Source organism: Engystomops pustulosus, chromosome 3 (genome assembly GCF_040894005.1).
Source record: "Engystomops pustulosus chromosome 3, aEngPut4.maternal, whole genome shotgun sequence".
Taxonomy (NCBI): Eukaryota; Metazoa; Chordata; class Amphibia; order Anura; family Leptodactylidae; genus Engystomops; species Engystomops pustulosus.
In genome coordinates, this window is record NC_092413.1 from 107,875,516 (window position 1) to 107,893,878 (window position 18,363).

At 44.2% G+C, this 18,363-nt stretch overlaps 1 protein-coding gene and 1 long non-coding RNA gene across 6 annotated transcripts in view; one reads left to right on the forward strand and one right to left on the reverse strand.

Moving 5' to 3' along the window:
- Positions 1 to 2,121: 2,121 nt before the first annotated feature.
- On the reverse strand, positions 2,122 to 5,411 carry MARCKS (myristoylated alanine rich protein kinase C substrate). Its single transcript, XM_072141760.1, has 3 exons — positions 5,257 to 5,411; positions 4,975 to 5,082; positions 2,122 to 4,078 (listed from the first exon to the last, which is right to left on the reverse strand). The coding sequence occupies exons 2-3, from the start codon at positions 5,074 to 5,076 to the stop codon at positions 3,323 to 3,325; spliced, it is 858 nt and encodes a 285-aa protein (XP_071997861.1). The 5' UTR covers positions 5,077 to 5,082; positions 5,257 to 5,411; the 3' UTR covers positions 2,122 to 3,322.
- A 49-nt stretch (positions 5,412 to 5,460) lies between these two features.
- LOC140121755 (uncharacterized) overlaps positions 5,461 to 18,363 on the forward strand; it is a 51,977-nt gene continuing 39,074 nt past the window's right edge. For 4 of the 5 annotated variants that reach the window (XR_011854174.1, XR_011854176.1, XR_011854177.1 and 1 more), the window contains exons 1-2: positions 5,461 to 7,475; positions 8,496 to 8,627. This is a non-coding gene — a long non-coding RNA (uncharacterized lncRNA). The remainder of the gene's footprint in view (positions 7,476 to 8,495; positions 8,628 to 18,363) is intronic. The other variant, XR_011854178.1, reaches the window with a different exon arrangement.

Below are 18,363 nucleotides of genomic sequence, written 5' to 3' on the forward strand. Positions count from 1 at the left end.
TGGTCACGCCGCATTTTCCAAAGCTTAGTTAAAAAAAACTATTGAATATAGGGTTGCTGCATTTATATTTCTGTCACGTGATTACATGATTTTCGGATGAGCCAAAACACTATACTGCTAAAATCCAGTTTGTTAAATGTTTTATAGAAAATGAAAACATATTTTTTACATATACACAACTTTCAAGTCATTTACCCAAGGACTGGAATACTGTACACAGGAGTAGGGATTATCCAGGGGTCAACAACCCTTTTCTCAGAAGTATGAGGATTTGGGAGGATTGGCTGATGTCTTATTGATAGGCATGAGCGGATCCAAAACGCCCTTTCGGGTGCACCCCGCACGACCTGGACATATTGCCGGATTGGCTGCCAAAGGGAGTACCCATGATAATTCACAGCCATGGCTAGTTAATAGGGTCGTTAATTTGACGGATTGGCTGTTCAGCAGACAATCTGTAATATGTCCGTGTCACACCGGATGGGAAGTTCGGATCAGCTCATTGATAAGGTAGACATGGTTCTGGCAGGATAAGCCTATCCTTAGATATGAACATTACTAAAGCCTACTGGGTCATCTGCACCATTCCCCTCAATATGGATGCACTTTAAAAAGTGCACATGGTCCTACTTCTACTACTTTTAGTGCACTACCTACATTCAGTAGTTGGACATTGAGAAATACAACCACCTTAGAAAAGCATAATAGAAGAGTGCATAATACTACATCCCCATCTATGAGACGTTACAGTAACGTATGCAAAGAAAAATAAGCGAGATTACTTTAGACATCTACTTGTTGTCCATTTATTGGTAGTTTGTGGTAAACATTGATTACATGGTGGTCATAGAAAGAAAAATAGGACAACATATGACATTATATCCTGTTCATATCTGAAAAGTATGCATTGTATAAACTGGTATAGAAAATGTAAACAGGGACAGAATCGAGTCAGTGGAGACTGTAGGCATACAACTATGCTGTAGTTTTTGCAATCCTTAAAGAGCAGAATACAACGAACACAAATTGATACAGTCTGTATAACAAGCAGGAGCTGCACAAAGGGCTGAAAGCTAAATGTCAAGCTTCAGCCATCTCTTGGCACAGGCCTTTCATGCCATAATGCATCAGATGTTCCCAACCCATGGTACATGCGCCAATGGCATTGCAATCGCATAAATAAATGATACAAGAGTAAGCAAAACTAATCACATAGAAATGCACAAAACCTGGCATTTACTAACATTACGGGACAACTATTTTGCATAAAGAGTGAATACTTGTAAGCATTTACAGTACCATACATTAAGAATCCCTGCTCTAAAGTGAAGGTGCTACAGCAGGTTGCCTGCTTTCATAACAAGCAGTGACAATGTTCACCAACAAGCCCCACCCACAAAAGGAAAAAAGTTAGAAAAATGATAACAAAATCCACATCACCAGTAGTGAGGTAAAAACACCCCCAACACTAAGAGCATGGTGTAAACAGAGCAGAGGCTAAAGCACAGGTTCCCCAATTTTGTTATCTTAAATATACACAAAGGAGGGGGAGGGGAGTTACTAGAGAGTTAATGACTGAATGTCATCATCCTCAACTTTAAATTATGAGGTGTGAATACAATCTACTCCACAGCTTGAAGAGAGGCAGTTAAATGACAAAGCATAAATCCAAGTATCCCCAGAAAAGTCTTAGCTTGGAATGTAGGCCTGCGTGCCCTGAAGCAAGTGTGCAGCCTTCTACAGGGGGCAAGGCATTGTGGTGGGTTACATGTAAATGCACTTCATTGGGTTAAACAAAGGGCTATTGTGCGGAGTGAAATGGAGGATTTACATGGAGCAGCCTTTGTCCAAGTTGGAGGTACTCAAACAAATCCATTTATGGAGCAATTTCTACAGCTTCCATAGCTTTTAGCACAGGCAAAAATTGTCACCATGTATTTAGGCAATATGGTGCCAAAAGCAAATGCTAGTTCAACAATAGCAACCAAATTGAGAACCCCCATAGCTATGAATACAGTCAGCAAGCACAATGAAAAGGGCAACATGCAGGTTAGCAAGAAGCAAATGAGATTACTGAATGAAGCCATTAGTGTTAACTATGTCAAAGAAACACAAAACATATACATTTTATTCACATTTATTTTTCGCTTTTAGTGTGCTCACAGAAAATTAGAACACCTTAAGCAAGAGTTTAATAGCAATTTTGTAAGCAAAGTTACATTCCATCTCTAAGTCAAATTGGTCAAAGCTTCTCCAGTATTTACAAAACATGAAAGACAAGATGCTACACAAAAACCATTGCATCTGAAGTTTTCCTTATTTCTGAAAGACAACTGGAAAAGAAAGCATTGCCTGCTGGAATCAAAAAAACATACCACAGTAGAAACAGTAACCATTCCACTTATCACAGCTTGGTTGAGTTTAAAATTTGTGTCTTAAAAGGTCCAATATGACTGCAGTTTTACAAAAAATGGGCAGGGTGGAAAGAGTTGCAAACTTCATGTGCTTTTGGATATCAAGATTCCTTTTATACAATAGTCACAGTTAAAAACACCCTGCTGGTAATACATAATTACATTTTATTAAGGTCAGAAACCAGCAATAAACAATAAAGCCTATACAACTCGTAATTCTACTTAATCACCGACTGATACAGCTAACATGAGATAAGTGAAAAGTTCCTATGGTTTAAATGAATTACTAAAACTATGATCTGGGTATTGATTTTTTTTAATTATTATTATTCTGCTTGCCATCTTTGTCAAGACCTTTAGTGTTGTAAACCTTGTAGAAGGCCGCCCTCACAAAATACATCATTACGTCTCTTAAAATTAAAGAGAAGAGGAGAAAACAAAAAAACAGAAACCTAACCCCATTCTGTGTGGCACATTCTCTTGGCATTGTGTGCACCACCTAAAACCCAATGTGGCCCCTATCACTTCATTTGATACCCCCCTATAGACCCACCCATCTCCTTCATGTATGGGCATGTCCATAAATTGTCAAAAGAAAAAAAAAAAAAAAAAAAAAAGTGTATACATTTTTCAATAAAAGATGCAAAGTACGCAAAAACATTAATACTGATGCGAAAAAGGATTAAGGCCGGTGACTGCTGTAAACTCTACCCGGCCTGTTGGAATGGTGGTAACAGAATGATTTGAGATGGGATCTGTAAGGAGGAAAAAAAAAAAAGACAAAAAAATAATCTTTAAATCAATCCCTGGTTGTAGACAAGTTCTCCAAAACCAGTACCTGGCACCACTCCAACAAACAAACAAGGGGAGAAAAAAAGTTCTTTGATTATCTCAAAATTGCCATCTCTTTACTCTGCTGACTCGGCTGCTGGACTGGATTCAGATGTAGCCTCCTGTGTGGGAGCTGCAGGCTCTTCAGCTTTTGGTGCCTCTGGTTCAGTAGATGGGGCTTCAGGAACAGCAACAACGGCAGGGGCCTCTTCTGCAGGTTTTTCCTCAGGCTTTGGCTCCTCAGCAGGCTTTACCTCCTCTGTGGGCTTTTCTGGTGCAGGCTCCTCAGGTTTGGCCTCCTGGGGCTCAGGCGATGCTGCAGCAGCTGCCTCCTCCTTCTTTTCCTCTGTGCTGCTGGCAGCTGGAGCCTCGTCTTGGGCTGGCTTGGCCTCTTCATTGGTGGCCTCGGGAGCAGCTGCAGGAGCATCCTCCTTTGCTCCCTCACTGGATGCAGCTGCACCTTCACCCTCTGCTCCTTCATTGTTCTCCTTTTTGTTCTTTTTGAAAGAAAAGCCACTCAGCTTAAAAGACTTTTTAAATGAGAAGCGCTTCTTCTTCTTTTTGGGGGTTTCATTGCTAGTGGAAGGTGTGGAAGTGGAGCCTGCTTCTTCTGTTTTGGCTGAGGCCTCTCCCTCTGCTGGAGATGCTGGTTCTGGGCTCTCGCCCTCTGCAGATGCAGCAGCCTCCTTTTCTGGAGCGGCCTCAGCTGCTGCTGCAGCCTCCTCCTTGGGGGTCTCCTCAGCTGGGGCACTGCCATTAGCCTGGACTTCCTCCTTTTCTGCCTCAGCTGCTGCAGGAGATGCATCGCCATTGGCCTTTACATGCCCATTTTCCTGTGGAGGGCAAGAAAAAGGACATTTAGGCATTGCCCATAGTGAAAATACATGAACAACACCTCACAGTCTTCACTAACCGGTCATAACACAACTGCTACAGACAATTCCCTTCAACTATCAAGACGTCACGCATGGCAGCTCGTTTCCCTCCATTATCCCTCACAGCGCTGCGCTGCAGTACCGCCCTGAACTCGGCAGAGGGCGCTGCGCCTCCACCAGCAGCACTATGCTCCAGGGAGCTCGGCAGCCTGCTAGTGCATTAGCTCTCAGATCACGCCTTCTCCTCAGCAGCAGCAGCTCCAGCAAGGAGACAAAGCCTGAGCTTTCCCTCTCCAGCAAGATGTTAGGGGAGACGAGCTGGAAGGAGGGGGCTTCCATCTACACAATGGCGCCTACAGACCCCTCCCATGCATCCCAGTGAAATGTCATCCGTACGGTCACACAGCTCCGATGGCATCAATCATACTGTATACAAAGCATGGAGGCTAACAATAGAGCGGCGGCAGCCACATGTTGCTGCCACCAGCGGAGCTGCTAGATCCCATCAAATAGTGAGCGATCCCCTCCACTCATCACATAGGGATCTACCCCGCTAACAGTCCACCCACGAGATAGCGGGGTAGATCCCCTCCATACATCCATCACTAAGCAGGGTAGATCCGCTACATACATCCATCATATAGCGGGGTAGATTCCCTCCATACATCACGTAGCGAGGTAGATGCGCTGCATGCATCCATCATATAACGGGGTAGATCCCCCTCCATACATCCATCGGGTAGATCCGCTGCATGCATCCATCAGGTAGCGGGGTAGATCCCCGCCATGCATCCATCAGGTAGCTAGCCCCCATGACACACACATACTAGAGAGCACCAGGTGCCGCTCCATACCTGGCCGTTGGTCTTGGAGGGAGAGGCGGCCACTGCTTCCCCGGGCTTGTCGGCGGTGGCGGCTTCGCCTTTGGCTCCGGTCTTAGAGAATTGGGCTCCCATTGCTGTCTGTGTATCCAACAAAAAAAGGTAGGTGTGAGCCCCAGAGGCAGAGAGAGCGCCAGACACTGCTAGGACAGGCTAGTAGACAGAAACAAAGAGATGCCACAATAGAGAGCGGAGCTACTCCTCTCTGCAACAGGCGGAGGAAGGGAGAAGACAGAGGACGAGAGAGATATTCACCAGTGATGTGCAGGCTGTGGCTGTATAGTGCGCTAATAGTGGCCTCTCGTGTCCCGGGCGCCAATGCTGTGATATATATCCCAATGCCCGCTAGAGCCGCCGCCGCGCTGGATACAACAGGAAAATGGAGAAATCTCCCCGCTCGCTAATAAGATGCGGAGTCCAACGCCCAAGTGCACAGATGAATGGGCTTCCCAGGGCATGACGGCAGCCCGCTCCCGCCAATCACAGCGCGCCCAGACAAAGGACGGGGCGGGGCCTGCGATTTGGGCAGAACAATGCAGCCCAGCACTGCGAGAAATACGAAAAAATCCCAGCGCTAATACACAGAGCAGATGTACTAACAGAACCAGAACCGTACTCACTAGTAATCAGGGCTCCGAACACACACCCAGCCGGGCCACCTCCATTTATACACGTATGGGGCGCAGCTGCTGCACTACACACTCTCATCCTCTTTAATTGATGGACGTGATTGAGCCTCAGCTCATTGGGAAGGGACTCGGTCTGCGCTCCAGATGTGCGGAGCCATATACAGTCACTCTTATTTATGGCCACTTATCCTCAGGGGCTAATGAAATGGCGCTGTCACATTACTCCTGATTTGTTGGTCGGAGGTGTCCGGGAGCCGGGGATGGCGGGCGCTCTGCTATTATCTCTCTGGGAGCCATAAGGGGTTAACAGGGCGCATTTGTGGGACTGAATAGTATGAAATGAATCGGGGTGGGGGCTGAGGGACTATTGTTGGGTAATGTGTGTACGTGAGGATCAGATTTGGCCCCTTGAGATGTCCTCGTCTGGTCCTTCCCTGCTGTACTATGTGCTGTGCTCATGGCTGCCGGGTGTTTATCAGCCACGTAGCTGAGGGATATGGATTTTCGCCTTTACATTTGGTGGCCTGCCTGGGGGAGGGGTGGCAGTAATAATGGTGGCACAAGCATTGTTTGTTCTTTGTTTAGCCCCCTGGGTGGGGGTGGGAATGGTCCAGACACAGATGAGGTACAATGCCGAGGTGAGCAGTGGGCGGCCCGTGTAACGCTATCACCAGTGACATGTACAGGAGCCGCACACACTGATACGCTGTGACACAATCCATGGCTGCCATGTGATGGCAATAAGACAGCTGCACAGAGCTTTCCCGCCATCCAGCAGCTGGGATCCGTGTCGGTTAACCTGACACATCATGTCCTGCTACTGTCTGTGAGGGAAGGGAGGCCATTACACTCACACACAGCTATGGTCCCTTTGTAGAGGGCTTCTGCTCATGACAGGAATAGTTCTCTGAAAAAAGGAGAAAACGCTACATAGTCAACAAAGTACAGATGGAGGGAAATACAGTCCCTATACATGGCAATGGCTGATCACAGGAAGCACCCCATTCCCCATTCCTTCCATATAGCTTATGTATCATAGGGATCTATAGTTCAGGGCAGGTCTGATCAGTCTGTTGTATAAAGATCCTGGGGTATATGGGAAGGTGTCCATAGCATCCTTCACTAGACATGGGCAATAACAATATCCCTTTGGCCTGTAGTGGCTGCTATATGATGGAATTTCAACTGTAAAGAGGACCACAGGAGACTGCAGATATGGTGAGGTCACGTAAGGGCTTATTCCGCTAGCAGTGATCTGGTCGCATCATTTGCAACCAGATCACGGCCCCCATAGACATAGATGTCTCATGGTCACGATGCGGTGAGCACGCGGTGTGTTACTGCACGTAAACTCAACCAAAACAATAGAATTAATGGTAAATATAATAAATGCTTGCATACATAGTACTGCATAGTACATAGTACTGCACACAATCATGTTAAATTAGCTTCTCTGAGTACGAAGTGGCGTCTCAAATGCAAAAGAATAATATCAAAAGAAAAAAAAACAGAGAGGAAACTGCCACAAATCCCATAAAATAGTGATTGTATTCATACACCAGTTAAAAAAAAAAAGTACAGTACATTAAATAATAATGTGGATAAATGCATAGGAAAAATTGGTGCAGGTCAATAATACATGTAATTCCTGGATATAGTTAAATGTATACAAGGATATACACTGAGGTGTATCCCAAAATGTAGGGACGTATTCACATCAAAAAGCATAAAAAATAACAGAATATTCAGAGGTATTAAGAGTAACTATTATTAAGTGCAATATTATATGCATGAAAGTGCAAGTACTCCAAACATGGAATAAAACCAACCAGTAGATTACCTCAGGTAAGTAAGGAGAAACCATCCCCTCTGCCGTCCACGTCAGCCCATGTCATTTCATTTCCCCAGTATATATGTAGCCTAGGTCAGCACATATCCTCAGTTTATTAGTAACCTTTTCTAGCACTTGCTCCCAGTATATAGGTACCCAATTCAAGCCCATTCCATCAGTATATAGGTAGCCCATGCAAACTCATGTCCCAATTATATAGGTAGGCCATGCCCGCCCATGACCTAAGTATATGGGTAGCCCATAAAAGCCCATGCCCCCATTAGACATGCAGGACAGCAAAAAAAAAAATCGACACTCACCTACCTGCTTTCCCTGCAGCCTCCCACTTGTTCTGGCTTTCTTTTCTTCCAGGACGTGGAAAAATGGCAGCATCCTCTCTGTGATCCAGGTGGCGCCAGCGCATATCAATGACGTCAGCGCCGTCTGGATCACACAGAAGGCAAGAGCTGTCCTTCTTTTTCATGTTTATGGACGCATTTGGGCACATTTATCATACACTGGTGCTAAGTGCACTAGAACTATGATGTTGCCTCAGAACCCGCTGGATATATGAGGAGGCTCTGGCCTCCTGACGCCAAAGCTTCCAACTTAACGGGCACAGGCTATATAAAACGTACCATGTCAGCCCACTCTTCTGCAATCCCTGCCCCCATTCACATTATTGGGGAAATAGGTGCAAATCATGACCATGCACCCAGAATTGTACTTATTTGAGGGCTTGCACACCAGAGTTCAGGCGTACAAGCACTATTAATTCTACTGATAAGTCCTACTAATGTATTGCTTTCCGTAGGTAGGCCCAGGAGAGGGTAAATCTATAAGAATGTTGAGATCCTACAATCCTTCCCTATATCTCCCACGCACATTTCTAACCAAGTACTGAGACCAGAATGGCTGAGCCGATCAAGTGTGAAGATCCAGTGTGATAGAAAATAAGATTTTTTTTGGTAGATCTGTTGGGATGAACTGACATTGAGGACAAATAAATTTACGGTAATTTTTATCTTCTGCAGATTGTCCCATATCGGGCAGCAATCCACTTGCTACTAAAATAGCATCATTTAGATGAAATCCAGTTCCTGCAGCAGATCTGCTGTGTGTGAAGTCAGTGGGATTTGGACAGAATGAATAGTAAGACGGAGATGGTAATTATCTCATGCTAAGCATATGCTCTATGATGTGACTGGTATTTCACAGTGTAACCCTTTACAGACATACACGGCAGCTTCTCTATCATAGCACTGGCTTTGTGGTCTCGCTCTGAACTTTATTGTGTATATATAAATGTATATATATCTATGATGTAGTTTACAAAGTGAATAGAGCCCTATCAGTACACGTCTTCTGGGCGGGGAATCTAGGACGTAGCTACACAGAGGTGCCCACAGCTTCTCGCTTCTCTTTTTTCACAAGCCTGTATGCTGGGCTCGTTTCCATGGCAACAGCAGGGCAAAGATTCCAAATGTGTGCATTTTTTTTTTCTGACACTAAGAGATGGTGGGGGGAGAGCAGATGGAGCTGGGGGGTGAGGGGAGGGAATAGAAAAGGAGGGGCAGAGGGTGCAAGGAGGAGGGATGCTAGGTTAAGGGGAAAAAAGAGGAGGACAATAGGGCACAGCCCTAAAGCAACGTGGAGGAGGAAGGATAGTCTTGGTTTTGTGTTGCTGGGTAGAAGGAAGAGCGAAAAGATGTGTGGAGTGTAGAGAAATGTATCCCCTCCTCCCCACTCCTGTGTGGGCTGTCTGCTGGGGGAAGAGGGGAGGTGTATCATAGAAAGAGTGGGTGCTGCAGAGAGGGTGTCTGCTGGAGGGGGATGGGATGGATTGATGTCTGTATGCATATAAATTCACTGTCTCAGGGGAAATGGTTTGGTTAGTGAAAGGATGGAGTGAGCTGATGGTGATGGTAGAGATGGCTTGTGATTTATCTGACTACATCTTACAGCTGTCTACATTGTACACTGCTTAGAGGAGAAGTATTGCAGGAGGATCCATTGATTTTAGTGTTGAAGTGTCACTTTTGTTTCTTAATAAGCAGATAGACACACAGCACTCTAGTAAGATAAAGCCAGACTTATATGACCACTAGTTACATTGTGGGATGATGTGAGGGCAGACAGACTAGATTACTGTGCTGCTCACCTCTTGGATCAGGATGGATTGTCAGAGAACCTAGATATTCAGCTAATCCACACTAACATCGGCGCAGGAGGCTGGAAACTCATTAATACTGACCTGTGCAGGGACCTGTATAAGTCTGAGGATGCCTCATACAGTACATGCACATCACAGAGATCTCCAGTCATTTGGAGGCGTTTATGTCTCCTCTTCTTCTCTCTGTAGATCAGGGCATTGCATTCCATAGTGGAATATTTGTGTCAATTATGTTTTTAATATAAATACAGTTTTCTTCCAAGGATAGGATGCAACATTACGTGAGCAACCACAAATTGCTAATATGTAAAGATAAGGGACATTCTTGTTTTTACAAATAAGATCTATTATGTCACCAAAATATGATTATATATGGATCAGTGACCACAGCCATTATTTTAATGGACCATGCAACTGATCCAGTTGATCATAACCTAGCTGGAACAGTTTTTTTGGTTACATAATAGTTTATAAGGATCTATGAAAAACAGATTGTAAAAAAAATAGAAGAAATTTTTTTTGGCCAAGAATTGGCTCATTTGTGTGCAGAAAGCTTTTTTGCAAGCTTGGTACTGGTTCATCCCTGGTGTGCTAGGAGCTCAGAAACTGAGCCCAATCCATACATGGCAGGCGCACAGCTGTGCTGAAAAAAGTAGACATATGTCATATATCACTGTAATTGTTCTGACCCACAGAAAAGACATAACACAGGTTCACAAAGGAAACTGTGTAAAAAACAGTTAGTTAAAAATAAACTACTTTGAATAAACTACATTATATGGAAGATTCAAAGAAAAAAAAATTCCAGAGGATAAAGATGTTTGGTGATGTGATGGACACACAGCTGCAAGGGTTGTTATCAGAGAGGTGGAGAATTATCTGAATAACTGTACTGGAAGGGTTTCCATTTATATCAGACTAATGTTAATGAAAACAAAGGGTTTTTCATGGTGAAAGTTAATAATTAACTACTATTTTAGCTCATGGATGACATACTATATAAAGCATCCTGCATACGAACATGCTCGGTCTCTGAAATTAGGAAGTTCTTTTGGTTGGATCATACAGATCGAGCACTGGACAGATCTTTGATACAAGGACTCCCTGTCTGCCCGAGCGGACAGTGCTGGTGGAGCAGGCATTGGGCAGATGCCGCACACTAACCTAGGGCTTGGATAAAGTGCCGGGCAGATGCCGCACACTAACCTAGGGCTTGAATAAAGTGCCGGGCAAATGCCACACACTAACCTAGGGCTTGGGTCACGCCCAATTTGCTGGAGGCTATTTTCTTGTAGTTTAAAGCAAACCTATGATCCGAAATTGGCTGTGTGTATGACATGCATATAATGTGATGTTGCAGCCTGTGTGTGTGAAATTGATGTAATGTGGGGGTGCGGGCTGTGTGTGTGTGACATGAATGTAATGTGGGGGTGCGGGTTGTGTGTGAAATGGATGTAATGTGGAGTGTAGTGTGACATGTATGTAATGTGAGGGCATCAATGAACAGTTCATTGATGCATTTTATGGGGGATATGGAGATCCACCGAGTCCTGGACCAAGTTCAAATATACACCTCTGTACACCTTTATCAAACACTTCTACTACTTTGCTGTAATGTGAGGGTGCATTCTAACATAGATGTAATGTGGGGGTGCAGGCTGTGAAAGGGGGGAATAATGTGGGGTGCAGTGTGACATGAATGTAATGTGGGGTGCAATGTGACATGAATGTAATGTGAGGGTGCAATGTGCCAGGAATATAAAGTAGGGGTGTGGGCTGTGTGTGACATGGAGGGAACATGCAGCACGGCAATATGCGATGACACAACCATCTGTACAAAGGCCTATGACTGGCACAGTGGACATCTAATGTCATCACACATTGCCTGTGCCTGAGCTCTGCAGAATCCACAGAGGCAGAGAAGAGCAAGGTAAGTATGTTTTTTTTCCCCTATTGGCTACTGGGGCAGCACTGTGGCTACTGGAGCGAAGCACTGGCTAGTGGGGGCAACACTGTGACTACTGGAGACAGCCACTAGCTACTGGGGCAAGCACTAACTAAAGGGGGCAGCACTGTGATTAACGTAAGGGCATAACTGTGATCGCTAGGAGAACAAATTATTAAAATTGCCATATGTGGAGGAGATGATGATAAAATGAGGAATCTAACAGTTTTGAATTGCTTAATCTTCAGTGTGGAGTTCTGGATGGAAGAAGTTGACAGGTCAAAGAAGTAGAGAAAAAGGTATCCCTCCGAGTGAATTGCTGGATTTACAAAAGTTCACAACTCTGCACTCACAACTATACTGAGCTTGCTTTTAGTCATGCTTTCATGTACTTGCATGCATCGCTTTGTATGCTAGCTTTATAGGCACCAAGGAGATACACAAACTGTTTTGTGAGTTTGCGTATCTCCTCAGTGCCTATATATAGCGTACGAAGTGACGCATGCGCAGTGGCAGCGAGGATGTCAGAATTACATGGCTTACCACGCAAGCTCGAGATTTGCTTGTGCGGTGAGCCCACGTCATGGGTGGGAGGGGGTATAAAGAAAGGATGTGGGAGGGGGTTTGGGGTGAATAATAATGAGCAGCTGGACAAGCATATCAAGGATTCAAACGAACAGGCGCCCGTTGTAATATGAAAGGCACAGCCCCCAGGGAGTATTATGCACGAGCTGGCAGGGGACCAGGTACATTTTATAAGTGGATATTACTAAAACATGTGTGATATGGACTCTATTGGAGTCTCTATTGGAACCTGTCATATTTGAAAAAGAGTGCTCTGGTGACATGTTCCCTTTAAAACATTTTTGCATATTTCTTACCCAGAATATTCAGCAGAGCATGCTTGCTCTTTAAGTCTCTGTACACCTACAAAGGTGACCTTTAATGGCAAACTGTCCAAAGTTTGTTTAGGCATGAACTTAGAAATCCATGGAACAAAACATATCCAACAGATAACAGATCTAGAGTCCATTGTTTGCAGGCTGCGTGTCACAAGCTGATGTCTGGGCAGGAATAGGACCCGCTCTGAGTTTTGTGGCCCAGGCAACTGATTCACTTGTAGGGCTGTGGAAAGCACAGCTCTATGCGTAAGCCCTTAGAAATCTATTTCTCTGTGTTCTGTCCATTGCTGTACCAGGTAGCACACAGACAATTAGAGGTTCATGCACTGGGAATCTTAGAGTGAGACACCTTTACTATACTGGTATAGAAATAGTTTTCTAGTCTAACTTTGCAGATACTTTGCAGTATCTTGACGACAGCTTTATTAAATCTCTGCCATAGTGTTTATAGTGAATGCAGCATTTTGTATTATAGCTTGCTGTGACTTGATGTGCAACATACTGAAAATAGGTATAAAATGATAACCATGGATCTCATAGTTTGCACACTAGTTCTATTCAGTCGCTTATGAAAGGTCACATCTACAATGCCAGGAATTCTCCTTGTAAAGTCCCTTCTATGATAGATATTAGAAAAAGTAAGTCAGTTTCTGTTCTCTGTAGAAACCACTGACAAGATGTCATGAATATTTCCAGCGAGAGGCAGACATTCCTTTCTCTGGTTTACTTGTGTTTTTTGTGCTTTCCAATTAAAGGAAAACTGGCACTTGTGTGGTAGGCATTTAAACTGAAGATACTTACCTCTCAGTGTCTTTGTCTACATTGTGGTGCATTAATCTTGAAACACCAGGATTCCTGCAAAAAAATAGATTTTTAAAAAGCTTCTACTTATTGCCATGTGCTCCTATGCATGTCACATAGGTGGCAATATCGGCTAATAATTATGTATACCCTCTGCATGACATCATTGGGCTCTCCAACATGGAAGAGAAGGTAACTATCATCGGAGGAGGAATCTGTTATTAGCTTCCTAATGCACAGCTGCTCAGCGCTAAGTAACGGCTGTGATTGAATTATAGGAAAATACATCTAGAGGGAGGGGGCCCTTTGTACATCAATTCTCACACATGTCACCACCATGCCACACTTTCTCCCCAGCCTGAAATAGCTTAAAGGGGTATTCTCGTCTGGGCATTCACATTCAGTTTCACTAATCTTCCATATATAAACATTTCTTCAATTGGATGTTATTAAAAAAAATGTTCCTGTGTGAAGATAATTTCCTATAAACATAGCCATGTTGTCCCTTAGAAACCAGATAGCTTCCTCGGTTACGACCACGTCACACTCTGGCAGCGGTGGCCAGACATGCGCTATAGAGTCCTGTCTGACCTCCTGAATTCAGCAATCATTACCACAGGACGGCTGTGCGACATGTAGTAACTCCTGGACACTTCATATACAAAACCTTTTTGTTTATTTGTGCAATCTCTCCAGTAGAGGTGGCCGTATCCGAGGAAGCTATCTTGTTTCTAAGGGACAAAATGACTACATTTATAAGAAATTATCTTCACACAGGAACATTTTTTTTAATAACATCTAATTGAAGAAATGTTTATGTATGGCAGATTTATCAAACTGAATGTGAATGCCCAGACGAGAATACCCCTTTAAGTTCACTTTTTAAACCAGGACAAAAAGAGCCATAAAAAAGCCAGTAGCTTACATAAACAATATACAAGTTATGAAGTTATGGGAGATCCCAACCCATTGCCATAACATACATGACATATCTTGGATCAGGGCAGCAAGACAAAGGCATACCAGGGTCTCAATCTGTTCTAACGGCCTTATAAACACAGACTCTTTATTAGAGCATATTATGACATAGTAGACATTGAGCCCAGGCCATGTCTACCACACTTTGTATATATATACACTCACCGGCCACTTTATTAGGTACACCTGTCCAACTGCTCGTTAACACTTAATTTCTAATCAGCCAATCACATGGCGGCAACTCAGTGCATTTAGGCATGTAGACATGGTCAAGACAATCTCCTGCAGTTCAAACCGAGCATTAGTAATGGGGAAGAAAGGTGATTTGAGTGCCTTTGAACATGGCATGGTTGTTGGTGCCAGAAGGGCTGGTCTGAGTATTTCAGAAACTGCTGATCTACTGGGATTTTCATGCACAACCATCTCTAGGGTTTACAGAGAATGGTCCGAAAAAGAAAAAACATCCAGTGAGCGGCAGTTCTGTGGGCGGAAATGCCTTGTTGATGCCAGAGGTCAGAGGAGAATGGGCAGACTGGTTCGAGATGATAGAAAGACAACAGTGACTCAAATCGCCACCCGTTACAACCAAGGTAGGCAGAAGGTAGGCAGTACGTCGAACTTTGAGGAAGATGGGCTACAGCAGCAGAAGACCACACCGGGTGCCACTCCTTTCAGCTAAGAACAGGAAACTGAGGCTACAATTTGCACAAGCTCATCGAAATTGGACAGTAGAAGATTGGAAAAACGTTGCCTGATCTGATGAGTCTCGATTTCTGCTGCGACATTCGGATGGTAGGGTCAGAATTTGGCGTCAACAACATGAAAGCATGGATCCATCCTGCCTTGTATCAACGGTTCAGGCTGGTGGTGGTGTCATGGTGTGGGGAATATTTTCTTGGCACTCTTTGGGCCCCTTGGTACCAATTGAGCATCGTTGCAACGCCACAGCCTACCTGAGTATTGTTGCTGACCATGTCCATCCCTTTATGACCACAATGTACCCAACATCTGATGGCTACTTTCAGCAGGATAATTCGCCATGTCATAAAGCTGGAATCATCTCAGACTGGTTTCTTGAACATGACAATGAGTTCACTGTACTCAAATGGCCTCCACAGTCACCAGATCTCAATCCAATAGAGCATCTTTGGGATGTGGTGGAACGGGAGATTCGCATCATGGATGTGCAGCCGACAAATCTGCGGCAACTGTGTGATGCCATCATGTCAATATGGACCAATATATATATATCTAGATATATATATATCTATTGTGTGTATTGTTTTATCTAGTGTGCCCTTAAGGTAATTAAATATAAAACTTAACCACGAATCCCCACATCAGTGTCTCGGTTTTATACTTTCTACACCAGTGTTGCCTTCCCGACCCGATATAATCTTGTTACAACCCGGGCTTATATCAAATGAGAAATTGCTATACTTCCTACTGTTCGGGTAAGTCTATATTTGCAACTGTTGTGCAATACCAGAGGTTGTGTGGGCAGCTCTAACTCTAATTCACTTCCTGCACATCCCGAAACCTGTGCATTCCATAAGTGTCTATAAAAGCAGTAATTAACTGACCTTGCGTACCCTTCCAGGGACTGAAATGTCATAGTAGTTTTTTTGCAGGAATCCCAGCGTTTTAAAATGAATGAAGATATACACTGGAATGTAGAAGAAGACGCCGACAGTATTTTCAGGTTGACTACTACCCAAGTGCCAGTTTTGGTTTAAAGATTTAAATTTTTGTTAATAAATTATATTAATTTCATCTCATCCTGTATCTAATGTATACCTGCACATCTGTTAATAAAGATGAGTTTTAAAAAAAATTATATTAATTTCAGAGGGCATGCCTGACTTTTTATAATCTCATCTATTGTGTTCAGAATCTGTTGCACATTCGGGTACAGCATTGACACTGCCAATGGACTGTCATTCTTCAGCTGTATCTTTAAAGGAAATCTACCATCTGGAATCTAGTTATGCTAGTAGCTCCAGTGGCAAATTCACCCTCCTGCTATAAATTTTCCCACAGCCTTCTTTAGCCTAGAATAATATTCAATTTAATTGCTATCAGGGGCTATGGAGCCTGTGAGCCCTCTCCATGCTGCTACTATGGTGCACGTCGGTAAGGGGTTAAACAACTCTTACCCAAATGTAAAGTGTATTGTGAAGATGCGTTTCGCTTGTCACCGCTTCCTCAGGGACCCAGCTGTTACCTGGTAGGACTTCTACCTAGCACAGTAGTTACCTCCTAGTACTCCCCCTTGCACAGCAGTTGCCTCCTAGGACTTTTATCTGGCACAGCAGTTGGTTGCTAGGACTCCTACCTAGCACAGCAGTTACCTCCTAGGACTTCAACCAAGCATAGAGTTACCTCCTAGGACAGTGATGGTGAGTTTATTTTATTTTTTTATTCAGCGCATCCACGGGGGGAAAATTGATCAGCAGGAAGGCTGATTTCCTGCCCGCTCCCACCCCTCCCCTAAGCAACCGGCCCGAAACTCACTGCACCCGCTACCACAAGCCCCCCCCGCGCCCGAACCCCAGCCCGCTTCTGCCCGCTATCGCACCCCTACCCTCCGCCCACTACTGCAATTTGCCCGCCCGAACTCCGGCCGCTCTGACAACCCCCCCCCCCCCCTCAACTCCAGTCACTGCCCCCCCATCACCCCCTCCCCTGGAACTCATGCCTCATAACCCCACTGCCCCAAACTCCAGATGCTGCATTACCCCCCCCCCCCAGCCCTATCTCTGGCCGCTCTACCCATCTACACTACCGACCACCTCCCCTACCTCCCCCTGGAACAACAGACACCTGAACTTGGACAACCAAAGAGCAAGTAACAAATGTATTTCTATGTATGTATTTATGTATATACATATATTATATATTTATATGTGCCTTTATATATTTATACCTGTGTGATGGCTTATTTTTTGCGTAACATATTTTACTTCTCATTTATTATTCCATGTCGTGTACTGAGAAGCTGGACTTTAATACTTTCGCTGTGCGCTCCAAATCATTTGTCTCCTTTATTCTTTGGTTCGGTAAAATCACAGTGATACCAGATTTGTAGGTTTTATTGTGTTTTAATACTTTTTCAATAATTAAAACAGTGTACGAAAAAGAAAATAGTTTCGCCATCTTGTGACGCTAATAACTTTAGTGCATGGAGCTGGAGAGGTGTGGGTTTTTTTCTTAATGAGCCGTTGTTTTCATTGCTACCATTTTGAGGACTGCGTGACCTTTTGTTAACTTTTTATTACTCTTTTAGGTGATGTAAAATGGTGTAAAAGTGGCGTTTCAGTGTGTATAGGACTGCTGTAATCCGAGTTCAGGCAGTCCTGTGTAAATTGATTCTAAACTAAACCGTCAGTTTTCTGGTTAAATTGCCGTACTGGCATTTTGCGATAAGTAATTAGGTTTTGGGTTGCAGTTTGGGCACTCGGTCTCTAAAAGGTTCGCCATCACTGTCCTAGGACATCTACATAAAAACAGCAGTTACCTCTTAGGGCTCCTACCTAGAACAGCAGTTCAAACCCCTCCTAGGACTCTTACACAACACAGCAGTTACCTCTTAGGGCTCCTACCTAGCACAGCAGTTACCTGCTAGGACTCCTACCTAGAGTCAAATCTGCTGATGCATATACTTTAATCTATACTTTTTTTTTACATTTTTTGCTATTTAAAAAAGGTGTCATAATGACATTTCCAATAGATTTCACAATTTGTATCTGGTTTTCCCCACACATAGGGGCACATTTACTTATGTGGTCCCTCGGAGTTCCCGAAAGTGCATTGTCTGACGATAATGCACTGTGCCGTGATTCACTAAGATCGTGCGCCAGATATACTGCATTTGTCGCTTCCCTGATCAGGTCCGCCGGCGTTCACCTTCTTCCTGGTGTACGTAAGTGCATTGGATGCGACACACTTTGAACCTTAAATCCCATGCTCAGTCCAAATCAGTCAGATCGTCCGACGGCCTGCCCCCCCAACTTCTGTCGCATAAAAGCCGGCGCCAGTGCACCAAAATCCGATCACGTGCGGCAAAATCCCCTGCTAAATCTCTGTCACAGCGGCGTAAATCC

Coding starts and splice junctions, on each gene's coding strand:
- MARCKS (XM_072141760.1), bottom strand. CDS start 5,076: ATGGGAGCCCAATTCTCTAAGACCGGAGCCAAAGGCGAAGCCGCCACC. Junction 4,079..4,974: donor CCTCCAAGACCAACGGCCAG/GTATGGAGCGGC, acceptor TGCCCTCCACAG/GAAAATGGGCATGTAAAGGC.